The 23,999-nt window shown below is 49.1% G+C and overlaps 1 protein-coding gene across 3 annotated transcripts; it reads right to left on the reverse strand.

Annotated features, from left to right (window-relative positions):
* Window position 1: 1 nt before the first annotated feature.
* Window positions 2-21,620, reverse strand: Ipo13 (importin 13). Of its 3 annotated transcripts, none has more exons than XM_076860595.1 (20): window positions 20,783-21,618; window positions 18,265-19,001; window positions 11,859-11,999; window positions 11,607-11,748; window positions 11,332-11,498; window positions 11,004-11,124; window positions 10,770-10,917; window positions 10,170-10,276; window positions 10,057-10,083; window positions 9,725-9,859; window positions 9,411-9,554; window positions 7,626-7,706; window positions 6,936-7,073; window positions 6,676-6,772; window positions 3,628-3,680; window positions 1,095-1,161; window positions 948-1,006; window positions 723-812; window positions 247-428; window positions 2-170 (listed from the first exon to the last, which is right to left on the reverse strand). In XM_076860595.1, the coding sequence occupies exons 1-20, from the start codon at window positions 20,864-20,866 to the stop codon at window positions 74-76; spliced, it is 2,817 nt and encodes a 938-aa protein (XP_076716710.1). In that variant the 5' UTR covers window positions 20,867-21,618; the 3' UTR covers window positions 2-73. The 3 variants fall into 3 exon arrangements, with proteins under 3 accessions (XP_076716710.1, XP_076716709.1, XP_076716711.1); XM_076860594.1 differs by having other exon boundaries at window positions 10,170-10,351; window positions 20,783-21,617; XM_076860596.1 differs by lacking the exon at window positions 2-170 and having other exon boundaries at window positions 253-348; window positions 10,170-10,351; window positions 20,783-21,620.
* Between the last annotated feature and the right edge of the window lie 2,379 nt (window positions 21,621-23,999).

Below are 23,999 nucleotides of genomic sequence, written 5' to 3' on the forward strand. Positions count from 1 at the left end.
CAACAGTGAAGGTTCAGGTTTACTCTTTGGGAATAGGAAGGGGTGAAAAGGAGTACATGGGCGGGGGCGCCCCTCAGTAGTCAGCTGTGTAATCTGTGCCATGTAGCCCCCGGCAGAGCAGTGTGAACTCCTTCACCATCTCCTTCACCCGCCTCTTGTTCACTCGCTCACTGGAGGAGGGAAGGGAAAACAGGTTAGCACTATCTACCAATACTGCCACCTCCTCCCTGCCCCAGCTCTGCTCACCGAAGGATCTGTTGGCTGAAGGTGTCCTTCTGTTCAGGACTGAGGCGGGCAGAAGGAAAACCAGGTGGTTGCAGTGCCTCCTTGATCCACAAGCTCAGGAGGCTGAAGCAGTGTTTGTTCAGGGCGAACAGGATATCGGCAAAGCAGTCCATGAGGCTGCGGGAGGCCTGGCCCCCAATGGCCTGAAGGAAAGGGCTTCTCAGTACACCAGGGTCTTGCCTCTTCTGCAGCCAGGAGGCCAAACCATGCCCCAGGGTTTCTGGGACAGTTCTGCAGCCACATTGCACAAGTGAATACTGCTTTTTCAGAGACAGCTAATCCTCGCAGCAATCCTAACAACTTTTCAGCCACTTGATGAAGGAAGAATCAGAATCCAAGAGCTTAGAGAACCAAATTCTTCAGCCTCCCAGAAATTCAGTTGCCTCAGCAGTGAGGGTCTCCCCACCAACACCAAATCCCCACTTGCTCCAGCTCACCTCTAGCACTGCTACAAGCAGCATACGACCGTCCTCCTGTACCACCTTTCCCACAGATTCTACTTCTCCACACCGAGGCAGCAGCTCTGTCTGCAGAGGATGGAGAGGCCTGTCAGTCCTGGATCCTTCCCACCTCTTCCTGAGGATGACACTTACATACTATACCCCTATCCTCTAGAGTCCTGGGCAGGGCAGGGTTGGGGGATCAGTCAGCATGGGACTCACAAAGAAGCCACAGGAGGCCTTGACAGTAGGTGCCTCAGGGAACTTGAGGGCCAACACAGCTGTGGGAGAGACAAAGGCAGATCAGATGGGGCTTAAGAATCCTCCCAAGGGAGCCCCAGGCCCACCTGTCCACCTGGCCCCACTTACCACACTGGAACACAGCTTTGACATCCAATCGTTCACACAGGAACAAATCTGGCTTCCGCTTGAGAGCCTGCAGGAGGTGGAGCTGGTAAGCCCAGCCCCAGCCAACTCCAAGGACCATCCCCCCACTCACCTTCCACCCCAGTCCCTAATTTCACGCATCACAGATAAAGGCTGAAACCCAGCCATCTCTGGGGAACCCAGACCACTCCACAGTTCAGTTGGTCAGGCGAGGAACAGCCCAAGGGGTTCTGTGTAAATGTATGTGTACATAAATGTACAGGTGTGTGCAAGAAAGGTTGGAGGTGGGGATCATAATGCAGAAAAATGTGGGTCATAAGTCAGTCACTCTCAGAGCGAACACTTCCCTCCCCTCTCCACCAGGGGCCAGACCTCCTGCAGCCAGGTAGCCAACACTTATTTTGCTTTCATTCACAGAAGAAGTCGAGCCCCCCTGGGTTTATGATCAGAGCAGCAGGAAGAAGAGATGGCAGCTGGACATGGAGCCCCCAGCCCAGCAGACCCCCACCATGTCTTGCCTACATTCCTCAGCCCCCTCCAGCTCCTGTTCAAGATGAGAAAAAGTAGGACAGGAGCCTTGGAATCCCAGCCCCATCTTTTACCTAGGATACCCTGTGTCCAGGGCCTTCTCAGCCATAACTACCCTAGGAGCAGTGCTGCCATGGGGGGAGCAGATGGATTGAGGGGGCAGATGACTTGCCCCAGTTGGTACCAGGACATGACTGGCACATCCTCAGGTCACAAGATACACTCAGCACAGCTCCAGCAGTCCTCAAACACTGCTTTTTGCCAGCAATGCCCCCAGCGCATATCATATAAATCCCCACCCTTCAACCCCTCACATACCCGCTACTCCATGTTCACTCATGTGCAAATATCCTGACATGCACCCTCACTTGAAAGGCCCTACTCACACAGCGGTATCCTAATCCCTTACATGCACACACTGTCCCATACCTGAAGCACACCCTCACCACAGAGTCACACATCCAAACACCCCACATCCCAAACCATCCACATACCCATATTCTCAGTCTACCCAGGCCTCCCACGTATGTACACTCTCCCAGCACACCCACAAATACATCTTCAAACACCCTCCCCACCAAAGATATATCCTTGTGGATACCCATACATATATTCATCCAGGCTCAGAACATTCTCCATCCTCACCCCTCGCACTCCCCCACTAGACTGTAAATTCCAGGAGATCAAGAACCATGTCTGCATTTGCTCACTATTATATCCTTAGCACCTAGTAGAGTACTAAGCATGTATTATACAGTCAGTCAATATCTGTGGAATAATTAAGCAGAGACACACTCCATTTACCTCAACTGACAGGACTCCCCCACCCCATGGGAGTCCCTAAACACACAGCACTCTGTATCATACTAATTCTGTACTGCCAAGACACAACACACATTCCTGTCCTCCATTAAAAACACACTCCTGCTGGGCGCAGTGGTGTATGCCTATAATCCCAGCAGCTCAGGAGGCTGAGGCAGGAGGATCTCAAGTTCAAAGCCAACCTCAGCAACTTAGCAAGGCCCCAAGCAAATCAGCAAAACCCAGTTTCTAAATAAAATATTAAAAAGGGCTGGGGATGTGGCTCAGTGGTTAAGCACCTATGGGTTCAATCCCCAGTACAAACACACATACACACATACACACACACACACACACACACACACTCCCACAGCCTAATATACACCCTCTATCACATTCCACACTCAACATCCCTCAATACAACATCAACACAACACAACACAAACGTACTACACACATCAATGTACGACATGCATCAACGCACATGCCCACACTTCAACTTCACATTTATCTCAATGCCCAAAACAATACACATACTACTTACAGATTTCTGCTCTCTTCACAAATCAAACACAAAACATACAAAATAAGGTGCAACACACTTAAACACATACCAGACACAAACGTATCCTAATGTGGTCTCACAGTGGAGCCTGCACCCCACCACCCAGCAGCAGCACAACCTCTCCACCAGCCAGACTCCGGGCTCCAGTGTTCACATTTACCTTTAGCCCTTCCCTCTGGAGCTGCTCCAGGCCTACCTCTTAGGGCAGGCTGGGAGTGTAGAGGCAGGCAGTTCCCGGCAGGAGCACGGGAACAGTGCAGCCCAGACCCTTCAACTCCAGCCCTATCCCTGAATGTCCTGGCAAGCCAGCCACACAGGAACTGCTGGGCACAGTCACCACCCACTCCCTTCCCCACTCCCTCCAGGCCGGCCCCCTTCCCTCCCTTCGGGATCAGCCTCTCCCTGGTCTTTGTAGGAGACTGAGCTAGTTGAGGCAAAGGGGCACTAAAGGAGGATGTTGGGTTGTCAACTTCCACGGAAACAGATGAAGAAACTCTATTCAACTGAACAGAAAAAAAAAATTTGTCAACAGAAAGCTAAAAATAGGCTTAAATTGAATATCAACATAAGAGAAAGAGAAAGAGAGAGAACAGAACGTGAATGAATAAAACTAAAACACACCTGTGCCAGGAGTTGCATAAATGAATCAACAATATCAGGATGATCCCTGGGCCCTAAAATATAATAAAGATGGAACTTAAGAAAAAATTATACAAACAGCAACTCAACCTCATATAGTTATGTGGGACTGAGAGCCTGCAGGGAGACAGCGTGGGGGCACATGAGCAGCAGGAAGCAAGATAAAGAAACAAAACATACAAAAACCATGAACTGGGAGAAGCCCAACAGAAAGAGACGGCAAAGTGAAGGACGGGCCTGCCCCAGCTCCCCTGAAGGGGCCTTCCACCTACTTCCCACTCTTCCTCAGGCCAGTCCCCGCAGTGTTCCTTTGGTGCTCAAGCAATTCTGGACTCCATATAGCTGAAGAAATAGCCCCCACACTCTTACTGTGGCCTCCACCAAGCTGGGGTAAGCCCACTGCTTCTTGGCATATACCTATTACAGCCATGGAAGAGGAGGGCAGGGCTGGCAGCAGGTCAGTCCTTGGCCCCTCCTTTAAAGCCCAACTGATGACCCTAGAGAGTCAAAGGCATCAGGGCCTGAGAAAGTGCCCCTTACTTCCATGGCTAGAGGGCTCTTAGTCTGGCCAAGGAGAAGATTCTATTCCATCCGCATTAAACCAAAGGATTTCTGTTTGGATAGGGCAGTACCCCATGTGCTTTGGGGCTGGCCAGACAAGTCACTGGCCTACGGGAGTAAATGGTGTCATAAGTCCAAAAAATGAGAGCCCCGCCCTGGCAAGGTCCCTCTATATGGACACAGACTTAGCAAAGAGCCAAGCTCAGGGCTGAGGACCAGCTCCCACCATCTGGACATGCCAAGGAAGAGGGAAACCAGTCACCGTATCACCCCATGGTCCAGTGGGAAGGCAGAGCCCTAGGAAGTCTACAACTGGGATGACATACAGGTATAGGAACCATCCTGCCCATCAAGACAACAACCCCAACAAATATTATGTTGGACACTTCTGCCTCCAGTTCTGATAATTCCCATGGCAAGAACAGGCATGCACCTGGAGCTCCTGTCTGGGCTTCTCCACTCTCAGGAGGATGCAGTGCAAAAACATCTGCCTGAGACACCATTAAGTAGCTGTGTGATCTTGTGCAAGCCACAAACACTCAGTTTCCCCATCTGTAATAAAGATAATAATCTCTTCCCTACTTCCTTCTCTAGGATTCTAGGAACCACCGATAAAGGCTGTCCCTCTCTGAATCCTGAGTTACTCAAGTTCTCAAAAGTAAGTCCCAATGTGCCCCATGCCTGGTGCCACTGTAGAAAAGTGGGTTCAATGTTCAGCTCAGTTGCTCTGCTGGAGGTGAGCCTGACAGTGATGAAGAAAGGTTCCAAGGGCAAGGAGCCCTCATCCTCCTTTATTTAACAGTGTCTGAGGCCCACTCTATGCTGGCCTCATTCTGGACACTGGGGATGCAGGGAGAAAAGGCTTAATCTTGCCCTTGAGGGACACAGTCTAGAAGAAAGACAGACACAAAATCTGGTTGTTGTGTGTGGTCAGTGCTGTATCAGCAGTGTGTCCACAATGTAATTTCGGCACAAAGTTAGAAGTACCCAATTCTGCCTCAGAGGCACTTTTCTGAGGATTGATGGTCTTCCTCCTGTCTAAGGCCTGAGGAGTGAGTGTTTATCCAGTAAAGGGCCCAGGGCATTCCAGTCAGGAATTGTAAGGAAATGGGACGAGGTAAGGAAAAAGTCAGTGTGGATTCTACAGCAGTCATGAGGACACTGGCACATTAGAGGTACACATTAGAGGTACACCAGAGTTTTGCCATATAGGTGGGAATAGGACAACAACCTGAGGGCAACAGGCAGCAAGGAAAGGAAGGGAAAATGCTCAGATCTGTGTTTTATAGAGAACTTTACAAACTACTGTATGCAGAATGGATTCCAGAGAAGTGCACATGTCAAAGTGGAAAATTGTTGAAGTAATTCAACAATCCTAACCTGAGGCAGGGCCCATGGAGGGAGAGGAGGAAAGATGCACAGAGTTAGCACCATTGGGACTTGTCCCAAAGAGGGTACAATGGGGAGAGGTAGAGTTGAGGAGAACTGCACTGGGTTTCTGGCTCAGGTTTCCCCTTAGTTTGGACCTACCCCATACCCCAGAGAAAAGAGAGGCCAGGACCAAGGGACCAGACACTGAGACTATAAACAAAGAACACTCTGGACTCCAGCTGAGATTCCTGGTGGGTTTGTTTTTGTTTTTGTTTTTGGTGTTGCTGGGGATTGAACCCAAGCCCTCTACCAACTGAACTATATCCCCAGCCCTCTCTGGTGGGTCTTAAATCTGGGACTACAAATCCAGGCAAGATTCACAAAGCTGGCAGAGCAGTGCTGTTTCTTTCCTAGGCTGGAAGCCTGGATTAGATAGCTGGGGAAGGTTGGAGGCTGCTCTCATCTCTCTCAGAGGTCACAAAGTGTTGGGGATGGGACGAGTGCCAAAGGTACTTGGCTTTGGGCCTAGAAAGGACTAAACCTTAATGTGAGGAAAGGATCCCCAATCTGAGTACTTTATGTGCAAAACCCACAAGCCAGGGCCCCAAAGGGAGTGACTAAACCTATAATAATCCTATCAAATATGTGATCTCTCCATTTCACAGATATGGAAATGAGGCTCAGCAAAGGTAAGTGACTTGCCCAAGGTCACACAACTAGTTGGTGGTGATGAGCTTAGAATCTAGGTCTATCTGACTTCAAAACCCATGCGCTTCCCACTTCTCATTACATCCCAAAGGAAAGGAGCCAGCCTAGTGCCCCAAGTCCCTCAGAGCCTTGCCCCTGTCTTCCCCGATATCCAGGCTGGCCCTGCGCCCAGCAGGCCAGCAGAAGACATCATTCACCCTCTTATCTACTTCAACATGAAGTGTCAACTATTTGTAAGGTGAAATTTGTGCTGTTCTTCATCCCACAAGTATCCAAGTCCCATGTGCAACTCAGGGGACAGAGAACACAGTGGGCAGCTTTGGCTCCCCAGTCAGGGAAGCAGAGGCAGTGGCAGTGGCGACAGCAGCAGAGACCCTGCTCAGGACCTACCTTGCTGGAAGAGAGTGAGTGTGACGGAGGTGACGAGCAGGAAGAGGGCCTCAATTGGGGGAAAGTGGGCCGGCTCATGAGCAAATATGTGGACCAGCTGAAACAAAGCAGAGAACACTGGTCAGCTGGGGCACTTCTTATCAAGTCAAAATCCCTAACTGTGGTGGGGGACCCCAGCCATGCAGCCTGCTAACCCATCCCACCCAGATCAGATCTCTGCCTAAGATGATATCCAGAGCTGCCCAAACCAGAAGGCCCACCTGTCGAGTGAGGTCAAGAGCAGAGGCCTGAGGGATAGTGCTGTACATCCGGCCTAGCATCTCACACAGCTGTGGCACCATGGGGGCAAAGTCATCCAGCAGGGTCTTAACAGACTTCTCAAAGATGGCGCACACCGCCTTGGGAAGAAAACACAGGGGCCCTGGTCAGCAGGTCACCACTAGCTGGAACAGAACTGTAGCTCTGCCCAGAGGGGGCCTAAGAAAGGACCCTTACCTAGAAGCCTGGCCAAGCCCTGCAAACCAAGAAAGATAAACAATCTGACCTTCACCCTGAAAGGCAGGGGGCAAAAAAGCCCTCCACACAGGGGCATAGGCTGAAGCTTTGCCACTTAACTCTTGCTACTTACATCTCCACCACTTCCTCTCAGGGAGCAGCAACAGCAACAAAAGCCTGAATTGAGAAGGGACCAAAGGCAGGTCTCTGATGCTATAACAGATACCTGATTATCCCTCAGCCCTAATGTCATAGCCCTTTTGTTGAGTACTTCTTATGATACTGGAGAGTTCTAAATATCTTCCCAGAAGATTCCTTGTCTCTGCAGGACAAGATTTCCACCCCCTTATTTCCTCCAGACCACTGCCAACCAAAGTGGGGCAGCAACTCTTCAGTCCTGGCTCCACCTCTGAGCAAAGTCACCATGGGAGCAGAGAGTGAGAATCAGGGCTCACCTCCACCACCTGGGCATCATTCAACCACTTGCTCAGCACCTTCTGGATAAGCTGGAAGACCTGCTGCAGCACCACCACCACCTGAAGACACAGGGAGAAGTGAAGTGCCCCCACCATCCCTGCCACCCACCTGAGGGGGATCTGGGAGTAGGCAGTGGAAGAGGAGTTCAAACTATTATCTCCAACTGCACATTGAGTACTTGGTTCATGGGAACCCTGGGGAAAAAAGTGGTTTCCTGACTGCCCCCTCAGCCCAGGAATGAAAGAAGAATATTCTGAATTCTAGAGGTTATTTCAGAGGAAGCTTCAAACTTCAAAGCAGGGACATCATGAGTACATTATGACAGGGCTGGGGTTGTGGCTCAGTGGTAGAGCGCTCGCCTAGTTCATGCGAGGCCTTGGGTTCGATCCTCAGTACCACATAAAAATAAATGAGTAAAATAAAGGTATTGTGTCCAACTACAACAAAAAAATAAATATAAAAAAAAGGATTATGACAAATCTGTAAACTTTTTTTTTTTATTTACTCTCTAAGGGCTGGGATTGTGGCTTAGAGGTAGAGCACTCGCCTAGTATGTGTGAGGCACTGGGTTTGATCCTCTGCACCACATAAAAATGAAGATATTGTGTCCACCTATAACTAAAAAATAAATATTAAAAAAAATTACTCTCTATCCACTCAGGTCAATAAAACCAAGGCAATGGACTAGAGATATGGAATAGGGAGTCCCAAGGGATGTGTAGGTGTGGGCAGCTTATGGAGAAGAAGAAAGCAGATAAGGTCCTGAGAGGGGAGGGAAGGCAGGATGATGACTGCCACAGAAGGGGCTCTGTGGGACACTGGTGGGCCTGGCTTGGGTTCGAGCCACAAGAGCAACTGAAACTGGGGCCAGGATTTAAATGGAGGGATCAGGATGCATGTGGCTTCCTTCTCTTCAGGAGAAACCCTGAGGGAATTCCAGGAACAATGACCAAAGCAGTCCCTCATATTTGTACTGACCTTTACAGTATGCAAACTACTCACTCAAAACCACACCTGCTACCCAACACAGTCCCAAGAGATGAACAAGTCAGATACTCATGCTGAGTTTTTTAAAAAATTTTTTAGACGTCAAGGAACCTTTATTTTATTCATATATTTATATGTGGTGCTGAGAATCGAACCCAGTGCCTCACACATGCTAGGCAAGTTTCTCTACCACTGAGCCACAACCCCAGCCCGTCATGCTGAGTTTTGAGTGGGAAGTCAAGGTTTGCCCCAGGAAAAACAGGTTGTAAGGGTCACCCTACCACGCTATGACCAAGCTTATCCACACTGTCTGGGGGGCAGTACTTATCACACTGCTTTGCAGCAATCTGTTTTTAAGGATTTCCTCTAGACTGACAGAAAACTGAAGGCAAGAACCATTACTTATGAAGTATGTAAGCATCCTCAGTACCCACAGGGGACAATGAATGCTAAGCAGAAGATGCCACAGAGTCGGAGACTGAAGGAGGGCTCAAAAAAACAGTTGAGGGGGTTGAAGGTCAGTGTCCCTCATGGGACAAATGAACCTCAATAACATCACCCCTTTGGGTGAGAACAAGGAAAACATCCACAGAACTGAATATGACAATGACATTGCTACAGGGTGGGAGACATTGATAAGATCATTCTGGGGTGAGAGAACCAAACACATTACCTGAAAGAGGTCAGGGAAACAATGACAACATTACTCACAGAGGTGGGGAGTGACAATGACATTCCCATGGGGGAGGGGGCAATGGCAAAGACAAGCCACCCACCGGGTTGGGTCCCTGTGGCACTGGCAGCTTCCGGAGCTCAGAACCTTCATGATCATCCTCGTGATGACTGACGTCCAATGTGGTGAAGAGGTTGGAGAGAAGCCCCAAGATGTGGACAATGGCCAGCTTGTTGGAGGGATTGGGCTATGAGGAGAAGTGAATCAAGTTCCAGATCTCCCAGCTCCAGCTTGGTCCCCAGATTGCTCAGGCCCAGCCTCAAGGGTCAGTTCTGACCCAACCCCTCAGCAGTCACAGCTCACACAAGGGGAAGCACCAAAGTCCCAGTGCTGCCCTGGCCCCCAGAGCTCACTTACTATCTCCTCTGCCAGCTTTTCCAGCTGCTGGATATAGGGTGAGATGAGCGAGTGCAGGTTCTTAAGGATTTCCTCCACTTGCAGGGCTGATAGCAGGAAGCCCAGAGCCTGCATCAGCCACATGCACTGGCTTGTCTGTGGGGCAGAAAACATGGACTGTCCATCTTGACCACATTTGGTTGTGAATGGAAAGGAGAATGAGCCTCTTGGGGAAGGTTTCCAACAACAGAGAATAAGGGATAAGGGTAGGATAAGGTAGAAACCAGGATTTGGGGGGATAAGAGGTTTCCATAAGACCCCAAGGAAACCACCTAGGAACTTTTGAGTCATACCTTGTGGATCTGTTTCATCAGTACATCCTGGATATAAAAATACAGGAACACGGTATCAGCACAGTGCAGTGCACCCTAAGGCCCAGCACCACCCAGGCACTGCCTCTTCATACCTGGGAGACAGCTACGATATTGGCAGCATAGGGCGGCAAGTCATACTTGCATTCTCGGCAGATCTTCTTAAGGGTGGACACAGAAGAGACAGACAGCTCAGGATTGCCTAGGGCATGCAGAACAAGGGGCAGAACGCTGTTGATCATGACAGGGTGGTCAGCCAGCCATTCAGACAGAGCTCCTGAAAGAAAAAAAGAAAGGGAAGGATCTCTGAGACAGGCCAGGTTTGGTTTTGTACCATTTCCCTCAAGGCAAGCTGAGCTCCTGGCAGGGTCAATCATAACACCAGCACAGAGGAGTGCTCATTCAGAGGACAGAATGAGTAAATACACATATGCATGCTCAAATGTGAGTCTCACAGCTGAGAAGCAGGAAGGGGTTACTACTCAACAGAGGCGCAACACCGCTGATCCACTGACAGTGCACTGGCCTCACTGAAATGCAGCTTGGTACACTTGCAGGGACAGTTGGCTGCAGTGCTGACTGTGCATGGAGCCATGTGTCTCTCCCACTTTGGACAGGAAAGAGCAGGCTGGCCATGGCTAAGGATGGCTGCTGTGGCTCTAGGAATGTGGTCATGGATATTTGCCAGGTCTCACCAATGGTGAACATGACAGTATCTGCCAGCTGTACGTTGCTGATGCTGATCCGTGGAATGAGACCAATGAGCCCGGGCACCACATCAGAATAGTTGACGTCGATGGTCTCCGCGATGGATTGGAAGCCATAAAGCAGAGCCTCTGTATGCTGGGAAAAGAGGATGCCACTGGCTTGGCTGAGGAGGAGGGTGTGACAGGTCAGGGAGGGCTGAGGGAATCAGGTTTGGGAGGTACCTGCCAGGAGTAGGGCTCCTCTGAGCTGGTGAGCAAACGGCCCAGCTTGTCATAGAGGTTGCTGAGCAGCTCGGCCCCCAGCATCTCATAGACATACATGAGCGTGTCTGAGATGTCCACCCTGAGAAGCAGATGAAGGTCTTTTACACTGCCTGGATCCTGACCCAGGACTAAGAGCCTACCCCAGGACCCCCAAACCCTATGCAAAAATGCCTAAAGAATAGAGAAAGGAATCCTAGAATTCAGGAAGTCTGGCCTTGGGCCCCTTCCCTGGTTGCCTTCATTATTTCAGGATTCCAGTTAGCTAGGGTTAGCCTGCTAGCATCACCTGTAAATTCGGAACTGCTCCTTCTCGTCTGAGGACCAGAATCCATATTCCTCATCAGAAGGGAACTGGGCCTTGTGCAGAAGCACATCCACCAGCTGGAAGTAGACTGGTCGGTATACCTGCTGGTATACAGCCTGCTTCTCTGCCTCAAAGGATAGAATGTCATCCTGAGAGGGTCAGGGGAAAACAATGAGCCACTTCAGAAGCCATAGAAAGCCCAAGGATCCACTTTCTTCCATGATGTCCCAGACCTACTGGTGTTGACATAGACATACCTGCAGTGTGTACCAGAAAGTTAGAGTTAGGGAGCTGGTAGTCTCATTGACAGGATAATGGCCAGGGATGCCTGTGCAGAACATGATCATGTTGACAAGTGCCAGGAAGCTCTGCCAGTGCTCTACTTGATCCAGCAAGGCCCTGCAGAGGAGGAGATAGAGTAAGGTCATTCCACCTCCCCAAGGGGGTTCCACAATCCGACTTCTTAGAGAGCTCTGCTATCCCACCACCAGCTGCCCCCGACTCCCTACCGGGAGTGGTTCTCGCCCAGGGCCACAGCGATGCGACAGATGCCATGGGAAGTTTCCATGTCCCCATTCTGCACTGCCTGTCGCAGTTGTTCCTGCAGTCCCAGCACCAGTGGGATGAGTTTCAGAAGTGTGTTCACGTACCTAGAGTAATGAGATGAGGAGACTCATCAGAGCTGTCTGCTCAACCCCCACCAAGCTTTGAGAAAAAGACACAATCTCCCTATCTTCCATCAGAGCCCCTTCCTATCAAATCCTAAGCAAAAAAGAGGTCATGGTAGCTTTGATGCTGTCCATCTTGGGGCAAACTTTAGGTCCAAGGAGAACTCTGGGAAGGAAGTATGAAAAGGTCAGTGTTATAGGTTGAATTATGTCCTCCAAGTGACTAAACGTTGATGCTGGAATGGGTTAAAACTTTTATTAGTTCTGAGGTTAGATGAGGTGAATATATCTTGTATGTCAGAGTGACATAAATTTGGGGGGATCAGCAGTAAATGTGTGTTCCCCAAAATTATATGTTGAAATCCTAATTCCCAATATCTCAAAATGTGTCCTTATTTAGAAAAAGCCTCATTACAAACAAGGTCATCCTGGAGCAGGGTGGGCTCTAAATCTAATGCAACTGATGTCCTTATAAGAAGACAGGTGAAGACAGAGACATGCAGGGAGAATGCCTAGTGAGGATGAAGGTAAGCCTGGGGTTACGCAGCTACAAGTCAAGCTACCAGGAGTCAGGAAGAGGTAGGGAAGGAGTCCCCTGCACTTTTCAGAGCAAGCATTGCCCTGCTGACACCTTGATTTCAGACTTCTAGTTTCCACAATTATGAAATAATAAATTTCTGTTGTTTAAAGCTTCTCAGTTTGAAGTACTTTGTTATCGCAGCGCTATGAAACTAATACAGTCACTGTTAGGAAAGAAGGACAAGGTGGGAGGGTCAAGACCCCTGTTAAGGAAGACTTCAGAAAGCAACAAAACTCATGAGATTATCAATCCCACCCTCTCCTAGCAAACCCTAATTCCTATGTACTCTGGTGGCATAGGGACAGAGAGGTACAGATGGTAAATTCAGAGAGAGCGCTAAGAGGCAAAATGGACAGGAAGTGAGGAGAGACTGGATACAAAGATTGGGAAGTCAAGGATAACTCTCCAAATAAGTAAAGGGTGAAGCTACTTACTAAGACCTGGAAGGGAGGGTAGAGAGGTACAGTTACACCATTAATGAGAGGTAAAAAAGTGCAAAGTTCAGAATCAGGCATGATATACAAGCAGAGACATTTAGAAAGAACAGGATATAAAACCCTGAGGCCCAGCAGAGACATTAGGGCAAGAGAGAGATTTCAGAGTCATCAGCTAACAGCTGGTAATTGAAGGTATGGGAGTAGATAAGAACTGCCCAGGGAGAAAGCTTTGAATGAGAAAAAGGTCCATCCAGATCAGAGGCCTGAAGCAAAATGATCCCTGAAGGAGGAGCAGAGGAAGCTCAGTATACAAAGGAGACTGAGAGAAGACTAGCTTGGTCCCAATATGTGGGAACCAGATTAAGCAGAATAAGCCATCCTCCTAGAGGAAATCACATGCTTGGAACTCTCTGCTGTCAATCACAGTATCACCACAGCAATCTATGGAGGGAAAGAGGTTCCCAAAGGATTTCTGTCTGGACTTGCTCCAGGTAGATTGCTAGGCAGTAGCCTCATAACTTTATGGGAAGATGAGAAGAACAAAAAGAGGCAACCAGCCCAGGGATGTTAGCTTCCTTCTCCACATCCCCAATTTGGCAGGAAAGGCTATCCATACCAGGACACCCCTGATTCAGAGACAGCCCCAGAGGGTGCCGCCTGGAGACAGCTGGGATAGCTTGTCTCATGCCCCTGACACAGGCTGCACCACCAGACAATGGGCATCTTCAGGCCAGACTCTGGTACAAAGAACAGGGGCGGGGCTATGGCCCACAGGCTCCCCAGAAGCTGAGCTGGGGACAAGAGGAAGTACCTAACCCCATAGCATCTCCACTGTATTCCAAGACTCTCTCCACCTGCCAAAGTTCATACAGACAGTAGGTACTCAGTGAGGATTATTAATTTGTCTCACCTGAGCCTCACAGTAGGCTAAATCAAGGAAATGTAGCCAAGAAGGGCTCAGAGTATCATTCAAGGTCAAACAGATTGCAGGTTGAGACAACCCCTGAAACTGCTCTAGTTCTGCTTCCCTTTCAGAGTCCAAACAAAAATTTCCCAAAGGATTCATGCAGATCTCAATCCTTATCTCCAGTTCTGAGGGGAGCCCCCAACATTCTGTCTAATTCACCTTTCCTCTTCTCCCAGGCCCCAATGAAAAGCAGTTCCAGGATTAAAAATATATTTTAGGAAAAAATTACATTTCAAAGAAGACCAGGAAGCAGCAACAGCTGTTGGAGGAGCAGGAAAATGGCTACTGTGTGCAAGCTCAGCCAGGGGAAAGGTTGATGTCAGAGCACCTGGGGAAGGCAGCACTTGGATGACCCAGGAATCAAAGTCACTGAAGGTGACTTTCTTAAGCCAAAAATAGGAAACTAGACTGTATAGAGCAAGCCCCAAGCTGACTCTGGGCTGGGTACAGCCCACTCGGGGAAAACTCCTACAAAGATTTCCTACCACCTGAGAACAAATGCCAGAGACCTGTGAGTGGAGAGAATAAGCCTAAAGCCCCAGAAGTTTCTAGATTTGCTGAAGGATGACTGGGAGGATGACTTTAGAACTACAGCTAAGACTGGATTCAAAGGACCTGGCTGCTGTTGGTCAGCTCCAGCATCTGAGGCCAGGCTGCTGGGGACTCCTTGGCTGCTGCTCACACTGAGCTCAGCCCAGACCTGCAATTAGAGCTCTGGGAGAAGAGCTGAGAAAATGGGAAGAGTTGCTAAGCAACCAAGGGGCTGCAGCCAATGGGCGCTCAGGAGGCTGTGGGTTCCCTCACTGGCTCCTTGCTCGCTCATTCGTTCAAAAGAGAAGGGGCATCAATTACCTGCCAAAGCCCTTGAGACAGGCTGGGTAGGTAAACTTGGGTGTATTCAAGGACACCCTACATCACCCAGGTACTTGTCCTAATCAATTTCTTTTAGCCACCAAGCACTTGAGCTTTAGGCTGCCAAGAGAGGCCTTGACCTGGGACTTGGTATCCACCTTATGAGGGAAAACTGAGAAGCCAGGAGATAAGTATACTGACTATCAATGCAACAACAATACCAATAACTAGCAAAAAAACCAAACAAACAAACAAAAAAACTGTCTTTTATGGAATAAGGAGGAATCATGCTAAAATTCTGCAGGCATGTCCTTATTTAATCTTCATACCAAAAGTTACCCCCCATTCCCAGTACAAGGGATTGAACCCAGGGGCACTCTACCGCTAAGCTACATCCTCAACCCTTTTCATTTTTTGAGACAGATCTTGCTAAATTGTCCAGGCTTGTTTCAAACTTGCAATCCTCTTGCCTTAGTCTCTCAAATTGTTGGGATTACAAATATGTACCACTATGCTCAGCCCAAAGCAGTTTTCTTTTTTTCTTAAAACCAACCCCAAACTAGGTGCAGTGGCACATACCTGTAATCTTAGCAGCTTGGGAAGCTGATGCAGGAGAATTGCAGATTCAAATCCTGCCTTAGTATTTTAATAAGGTCCTATGCAACTTAGTGAGACCCTGCCTCATATAAAAAATTAAAAAGCTGGGGATGTGGTTCAGTGGTTAAGTTCCCCTGGGTTCAATCCTGGGTACAAAAAAACAAAAACACTAACTCAATGTTTTGTTTAATTTAGTCTTAAAAATCAGTGGTTAAAGGCATTATCTATGTGCATGTGCTTTAGCCACTGATCAACTAGGCCCATTATCTATTGCAAGATTCAGTTTTTACTTTTTATGCCCAATTCTAAAAGTAAACAGCTTAGTTGGGTGTGATGGTGCACTGTAATCCCAGTGACTCAGGAGCCTGAGGCAGAAAGATCGCAAGTTCAAAGCCAGGCTCAGCAACTTATCGAGACCCTAAGCTTGTTGGTAAACTCTTGTCTCAAAATAAAAAAAATTTTAAAAGGCTGTGGATGTGACTCGGCAGTTCAGCAACCCTGGGTTGAATCCCCAGTACCATAAACAACTTCAATCAATTTAATAGTATGTGTGTTTAACACTATGTGATTTCTCTCTTAAAAAAAAAAAAAATAATAAGGTTCCCATTAAATTTATCACATATGGTACAAGAACCAAACATAAATATACACAACCACTCATTCTGTCCCCAGTCTAAAATATGTGACATACCAATGACCTATATGTACAAATAGGGGCTACTAACTCCCCCACCCCCTTACAGAGGGGCCATGAAAGGACTCCCATTTCTCAGGGAGTTAAAATAGTCTTGATCAGGGGCCAACCCTATGCCCCTTTATCCCTTTACAGAGGGGCCATGAAAGAAATCCCATTACTCAGGGAGTTAAAATAGTCTTGATCAGGGGCCAACCCTGTGCACCTTACCCTATTTAAATCTTTACAACTCTGTCAGTTTGATATGATCACCTCCATTTTTTTACTGATATGGAAACCTGGGCTATTCTTGCATGCAGTTTCTTTCAATAGTTTTCCCCCTCCAACTTTGCTAAGGATTCCCAAAACCCTATCTTTGAAATGTCAAGTATCAGGTCTCCAGTCTTGAAGACTTTCCAACCCACTTTATTCCAAAACTCTAACAGACCATTTTCTCTGCTTAAAATCCTTTTAATAAGGGGGCTGGGGTTGTGGCTTAGCGGTAAAGTGCTTGCCTCTCACATGCGAGATCCTGGGTTCAATCCTCAGCACCACATAAAAACAAATAAATGAAATAAAGGTATTGTGCCTAACTACAACTAAAAAATAAATATTTTTTAAAAATCCTTTAATAACTTTACATCATCCTCAGAATGAAGATCACACTGACAAGGTCCTGCATGATTTGGGCCTAGATCTCCTACAAATAATGGCCCCTAAACCTTGCTATCTAATCATACCAATGATTTACAAATTACCACTCAATGTACTCTCACACCTTTCTCATCCTGTTGGCTCTTGTATCTGTCTGGACTATCTTTCCCATATCCATTACTTCTATCTGGCTAACTCTTACAAGCCTTCCAAACACAGCTTGGAAGTCTTTCGCAACCCTCAGACTACATTAAATGCTGCCTCTGGGCTCCTAGACCCCCCTACTTTATCCTTCAGTTTTCATCATACCAATGGCACATGCTCATTTGTGTGCCTACCAGATTGTGAGCTCCTGACATGTAAAAGTTCAAGCATTCCACCTATGTGCTCCCAGATGCAGGACCCAACTCAGCACACATTTGCCAAACACTTCACTACATTCACCTTCTTCCAAGTCCTTGAATGCACTACTGTGCTGTCCACCACAGGTCTTGGCACCTGCTGTGGTTCCTGAAGCTGGGAACATTCCTTCTCCTCACCCAATCTCCCTCTCCTCTACCCCTCCCCATTAGATAACTCCTTCTTTTCATCCATTCAAAACTTGAATGTTATCATGTGCCAAGCACAATAAGACAAAATGACAGTCCTTGTTTTCACAGAGCTGAGTGACTATCGGGGAGATATATTGATTTATAATGAAATCAGGTTATAGGATAAGAAGAAAAAATACTAAGAGTTCATAAATAATACAACAGAGAAGACCAAGCTTAGTCTTAAAAATCATGGGCGACTTCCCTTTGGAAGTGAAATCTGAGGCAGAGGTGATACGTCAAGTACATGTTCAGAGACTAGAAGAAACATAGGACGTTCAGAAAACTGAAAAGACCAGGTAAGAGGATAGTAGAAAGCAAGGAGAAATAGCATGAGATAAGGCTGGTCCTGCCACACTGTGCAACATATCAAGGACTGTGAGCCTCACTAAGATTCTGAATTTTATCCTAAGAGCAGAGAGAGGTGACAGAAGTGTTCAGATCAGAAAGAAAAGATTAGAGCCTCATTTTCAAAAGAACAACTCTGGCTGCTGGTACAATAAAGGGTACAAGAGTAAAAACCAGGGGACTGGTGAGAAAACTACTGAAATCTGGGGAGAGATGATGACAGCTTGGACTAGGGTGGTAGCAACGGAAATTGAAAAGAATAGATTTGCAATATGGTCAGGAGCAGAACAGCCAGGACTTAGTGACTGGTTGAAAGAGAATGGACAAATATTTTAACTGAATAATTTCCTGGATGATTAACTGTGTGAATGTCTGCTTGGCTCTCTAAATCATGAAGACAGGGGGCATGTCTTATTTGGTTCCTTGTTGTACCTCTAGCATAGGACCAAGCATGCAATAGGCACTTCACTGATGTTTATTGAACAGATGGATGAATATGTGGCTGGCCAAACAGGCACTCCCTCTCTGGGCAGGCGGGGACCAGCTCACCTCTGGGCATCAGGCTGCGAGATGGCATTGACGATTGCCTCCACACTGCTGTCAAAGAGCTCCGTGTCCTGCAGAGCAGCAAAGGCAGCCTGAATAAGTGCCTCACAGTCCTGCAGTGGCACTTCCAGCTGTACCCAGCTGGAGAAGCACTTGAGCACCTTCTGACGTACACAGCTGGGTGAGCTGGGCTGCTGTAGCAGCTGCTCCAGCAATGGGAAGACAGCCCCACACTCCACTGCCAGGCTGGCCCGCACCAGGCCTTTGCGGTACTGGGGCAGGCGGCTGGTCTGGAACTCCTCAGGCAGTACTGTCAGCAGCTCTAGAAGGGCCAGGCAGCGGCCCTGGCCATCCACTGGTGAGTCCTCAGCCTGGAAGAGTCTTACCATATCTGCCACAGCACATGGCCAAGCATCAGGCATCATGCTGAGAGCCAGTGAGGCCAGCGCCACACACAACCGAGTCAGCACAATCTTCGAGCCACTGGCGAAGCGGGTGATCTGGGTGAAGAGCTGTGCCTTTAGGCTTTCATACTGATCAGTGGGGATATCACTCCAATAGCGAGAGATCTTGATGTGTAGGGCACTGGCCCCAAAGTACTGGATCTCAGGCACCTTGTCGGGCTGTAGTAGCTGCCAGCTGAAGTGCCAGGCCTGTGGGGAGACCTGGGCCTGCATCAGCCACTTCTGAGCCAGGTTCTTGTTCTCAATGTTGGGGTCGTAGTAGAGCTGGTGCAGCGCCTGCAGGACAGCACAGGACTGAGCAGATGCTGGCCACTCTGGATCCTGCCAGAGCCCAGAACAGAGGGTGTGACTTGTTCCTGCAAGACTGCTCCCTCTCCCTGACTGGGGTGTTGAGCAGAAAGGGTGGCTCAGGGCCTTGCAATGTTTCCTGGACCTGGGGTCCTGCAAATATTTTGAGAGCCTGAATCTTGCCCATGTTCTACCATATCCTCTTCTTATAGCAAAATGTTATGGGTTCAGAGAGGGAATCTTCACAGGAAAGCAGAAAGAGGAGGCTGGGCTCCCCAAGGGAAGGCACTCAAGGGCAAGGACCAGGTAGAAGAACGGCTCCATAGGGATAAAGCTAAGTCTGAGATGAACATGGAATAGCCTGAGGGGCCCTGACCCTCCCAGGCACAGCTGCTCCCATCAACTCTGATAGCTCCATTCACTCCCCTAGGATCATCCCTAGATTACTCCAGATGCTGGCACCAAAGCCAACTTGAAATCTAAGCAGGACTAACACTCATGCCAAGCAGCCCTAAGGCAGATACATACTGGAAGGGAGAGTGAAAACACCCTCAGAGAGCTCAAGTGAGGGTTCAACAAGCTGGATCCAGAGAAACCTTGGGCATCACTGCAGCCCTAGCCTGGAGCTGTCAACTAGCAGAATCCCCAAGGCCCCAATTGCAGTGGGATTTCACACAATAAGAAAATACTGGCTTGTCTCCCGGGTAGTGCATGAAACAGGGCACCACCATGCCAACACTGCCCAGCCCCAAGAGGTGGGAGAGTGAGGCCAGGACCATGACTCTTAAACAGGCTTCATCCAACTAGGCTTATCCCTATCTATACTTTTGACAGCCAGTTACGGCCACTGTCCCTTGTTTGGCCCCCCCAGGGATGCCAATAGGCATAAAACAGAAGCAGAAGGGATGCACCTTCAGCATTTGTTATGGCACACAGAGCTAAAGAATAACAAGTGAACACCTGCAACTTATTCCCTGCTTTCCAGCAAGGTAGCCCCGTGTCCCCATTCATCCCAAGGGGCATGAATTCCTCCATTCCAGGCTGCTGGGAGCAGAACACAGAATAGAACCAAAGAAGCAGTTCAGAAAAGATGTGCTGAGCAATGGGATAGCCTGGGAGGGATATGGCAGGAAGCTATATGGGCAGGTGAGCAAGGAAAGGTCCTGTAAGGTTGCCAGCAGGGCCAGACCCTTTGGACACAGCACAAAAGAAGATAGCCAGCCCCATTCCTGCCTTCCCAGGACTGGTTGGCTTCCATCCAATCAAGGAAGGACCCTTCTCAAAAAAAAAAAAAAAAAAAAAAAAGCGAAAACCTTACCCAGATTGTTTTAGTGCCAGATATTTTCTAAGCCATTGGCTGAACAAAGTCAGGTCCAGGATGATTTGGCATTAGTATGGTTTCTGGGGGGTGGAGGGGTTACTGAACTGCAGGTCTCCTGGGTTGCTGATTTCCTATGGCACCCTCATGCATTTCCCATTCAGCTGGACAACAGCCAGTCTGGCTGGAAGTCCAAGTCATCAGTACCCTGAAGGCAACAGCCCAAGACCCAAGAGTATCTGTCCACAGGGGATCTGTGTCTAAGGAAAGCCAAAAATAGCCCATTAGATACTGCAACACTGCTGTACTGCCTGCCCAGAGACAGCAAATGCCAGGTGCTCTGGGGGCACTATCCCAGCGGGCACCCAGCCCAGGCCTGAGCTCTGGCATTAGTGTCAGTCCCCAGAACTTCTGCTCTGTCACTGGGGTTCCCACCCCAGAGCCCTCATACCTTCTCCACGTTCTCCACAGTGAAGTCCAAGGCTGGTGCTGCTCCAGCCCCTGCAGCCCCCGGCTGCTCCTCCCGCCGCTCCATCTTTGCTCCCTCCCTGGCAGGGAGGTGGACCCTGATCTGTCTCCTGCCCCAGCCCCTTGGCTGCTGGCCCCCTGCTAGACCCCGGCTTGGGCGCCCAGGGACTGGTGGGGTAAGGGGGTGCCCAGGGAGGGCATGGCTGCCAAGGCCTCCCCACCTCGTTTGGGGGTGGGGAGCTTGCCAGAGACCAAAAGGGGTGCTCTTAGGAGGAGACCCACTAAGGGGAACTCTGAGGAGGGACGCGTCAATGAGGTGTTCCCAGACGCTGGTCCTAATGATAGGTCACGGTTCTGTCCCTAGAATCTATGAGGAGGAAGTCATTGGGGAGGGAGGCCTATGCGGGGAACCGAGTCCCTGGCCCGTGAGGAGTCACAGGGTCGACGGCCTGTACCAACAACACCCTCGTCTGGGTGAGCGCTTGGGTGCTATGAGGAGGTCACGGGGCTGAAGGGTCACGGGGGAGAAAGCCCTTCGCGGATTACGGAGGCGTCCAAAGAAGCGCGGGGGGTGCAGCTTCGTGAGTCTGGGGCGAAGAGTCCGTGGAGTTGAGGGGCTGTGGCAGGTTCTCTCCGTTCGGCCTGGCCCGCGCTCTGCTCACAGCCAGGCTCCGGCCCCGCTACCGCCGCTGCCTCCGCCCCAGTGACTGACAGACGAGCCGGCCCGGCCGGGACGGGGCGGGGACCTCAGTAAGGCGCGGGCTGCCCCGAGCGCCTGTCACTGACTCCACTAACTCAGGCCCCCACCCCCGCCTGTCCTGGCCCGGCACGGCCCGGCACAGCCCGGCACAGCCCAGCGGAACTACGAGGAAACTCATTCCGGGTCCTAGGCCCTGTCCTCGCGCCAGCTCGCGCGCCCCCGAGCAGGCGACGGAGCGGTGCGCCACCCGAGGTCCCCGTCGGAGCAAGGCCCCGCCGCTGCGCACCCTGGGAAGTGAAGTCCGCCCTGAGCTTAGCCGGAAGGCGGCGTCTGGCGGAGTGGCGGGCGGGAACACGTGGATTTGGGACCGGCGGAATTCAGCCTGTCCCTGGCCTACCGCGGCTGACAGGCACTCCCAGGCACACCGATGGTAGGCGCTGCGGGGCAACTCCCTGGGAGGACGCGACTCGGGGGCCTTTGGGTGAAGATGCGAGCGGGGCTGGAGAAGGGAGGGAAAGGGGCTGCTTTCCTGCTGGCACAACGTCAGAACCAGGGAAGGAGTTGTTTTTGAGGAGGCCAACCACACCATCCTGAGAAGTTAAGAGCGGGGCTTGGTAAGCCTCAGGAATAACAAGATGGGTGGTTTTCGGCACCACTCAATAAGCAACCAGGAATCACATACCATGGACAGTGCTCGGAGGAATTTCATAAGTTTCCTTTATGTATACGACAAATAAGAGCAGCGCACATTTGAGTTCTGGGGCAGTATTTTGCATATCTTTGGTTCAGTTTTTTTCAACAACTCAGAGATAGATCTCAGAAGTCTCTGCCTTTCATCCCTTAAGTTGTCCTTTTATTAACTCCTGCCAGCTATCCCAACCGGGAAGGAAATAATACTAATTAAAAACTAGGCTGGGGTTGTGGCTCAGCGGTAGAGCGCTCACCTAGCGCATGTGAGGCCCAGTTTCAATCCTCAGCACCACATAAAAATAAATAAATAAAATAAAGGTATAAAAAAAGAAAAACCGAAGGACTTCTATATGGATGTTCAAATGGAGGAAGCTGGCATTGGAATAACTGTTGAGGCCTGAGAAAGTGGATGAACACTTCTTTGAGGAGGAGAAATTTGATCTGAACTTTATGAATAATGAGAGCCTGGGGTAGAGGGGGCTCACTTAGCTAGCAAGCAAAGTCTAGTGGTGTTACCGCAGGTGACCGGTGACGAGTCCTTGCTTCCCCAATGTTGAAGAATAACACCAGAGAAGCACACCGAGGCAAGATCAGAGTGGAAAATTAGAAGTTTATTAAAGGACAGCAGAAAAGACTTCTCCAGGAGGAAGAAGGGGACCCAGAGATGGAATCCGTGGAAGCGTGGGTGTCTCTCCATTTTATAGTTTTCGGTGATGGAATGTAGGTGGGAAGGCCAGAGGGGTGGGGACACAGGTGGGCCAAAGAAGTAATCTGGGCACTTCCAAGTCTGCATCTTCAAGTCTGCTGTTCATTAACATTTCTTTGGGATGGGCTATATTCAAATCTATTGGGGGCTGTTTCCTGGACTTAATTAACATTCGGAGAGTTGCTCAACTTTTCCGGAAGTTCATTCTTAACATGGCCTCCATTTTAGATTTCACTAGATGTTAGACCCGATTTACCTAACTACACTGACTGCCTAATTTTAAATCTGGCTTAAGTGGGACTCTCCTCACTCAGCAAATTTTTATCAAGAAAGTGCTTGAAGAACATTAGTTATTTGTGATCAGTTTAAGGGGATCTACATGGGATAAGAAAGAGGGAGGGAACAGATGAGATTTGAAAAAACAAGTTGGGAACACTGTATACTCTTGTAGGAGTGTGTATATTATCCTAAATGCCATGTAAAGCCATAATGAGGTTTCAAGTGGGCAATGATGGTTGCATTTGCATTTTAGAAAAAAATCAGTAGGGCTGGGGGTGTGGCTCAAGCGGTAGCGCCCTTGGGAGCGATAGGCCCAGGTTCTATCCTCAGCACCTTACCACATACAAAGATACTGTGTAGGCCAAAAACTAAAAAATAAATATTAAAAAATTCTCTCTCTCTCTCTCTCAAAAAAAAAAGAATACATAAAAAAAAATCTGTAGCACTGAAGGAAAAAAGGGTAGAGGGAGGAAACATTTGGAGGGAGGAAACTGGAAGCCAAAATAAAGTGACTGATTCTAGGCCTGGACCTAGGGTGTGAAATACTCTAGTGCAGGGTAGTTTAGAGTCAAGTAGGGATGAATCTGTGGGAGCCAGTTACAGTGGGCTGGAAGTTTCTCTAGTGGAAGATGGATGAGAGGGAGTTAGGAGCACAAATTCTGGAGTAAGACCTGGGTTCAAAAGTGTTTATGTCTCTTTCTAGTCATGAGACTTGGCTTCTTTTGATGTAGATTTTTTCCAGTGAGGGACAAACTGAAAAAATACTTGAGTAGGACTTGGCTTGGCGGCTGGAACTTAATTGGTGTGAGTTTTCTTCCTGTTTCC

This window comes from Callospermophilus lateralis, chromosome 7 (genome assembly GCF_048772815.1).
Source record: "Callospermophilus lateralis isolate mCalLat2 chromosome 7, mCalLat2.hap1, whole genome shotgun sequence".
Classification (NCBI taxonomy): domain Eukaryota; kingdom Metazoa; phylum Chordata; class Mammalia; order Rodentia; family Sciuridae; genus Callospermophilus; species Callospermophilus lateralis.

Excerpts from the sequence above, each read along its gene's own strand:
- Ipo13 (XM_076860594.1), bottom strand. The coding sequence starts at position 20,866 with ATGGAGCGGCGGGAGGAGCAGCCGGGGGCTGCAGGGGCTGGAGCAGCA. Across the intron at positions 1,162-3,627 it reads TTATGCAACTCCTGGCACAG|GCTCTCAAGCGGAAGCCAGA; the intron begins GTGTGTTTTAGT and ends CACCTCCTGCAG. Across the intron at positions 1,007-1,094 it reads CAAAGCTGTGTTCCAGTGTG|CTGTGTTGGCCCTCAAGTTC; the intron begins GTAAGTGGGGCC and ends TCTCTCCCACAG.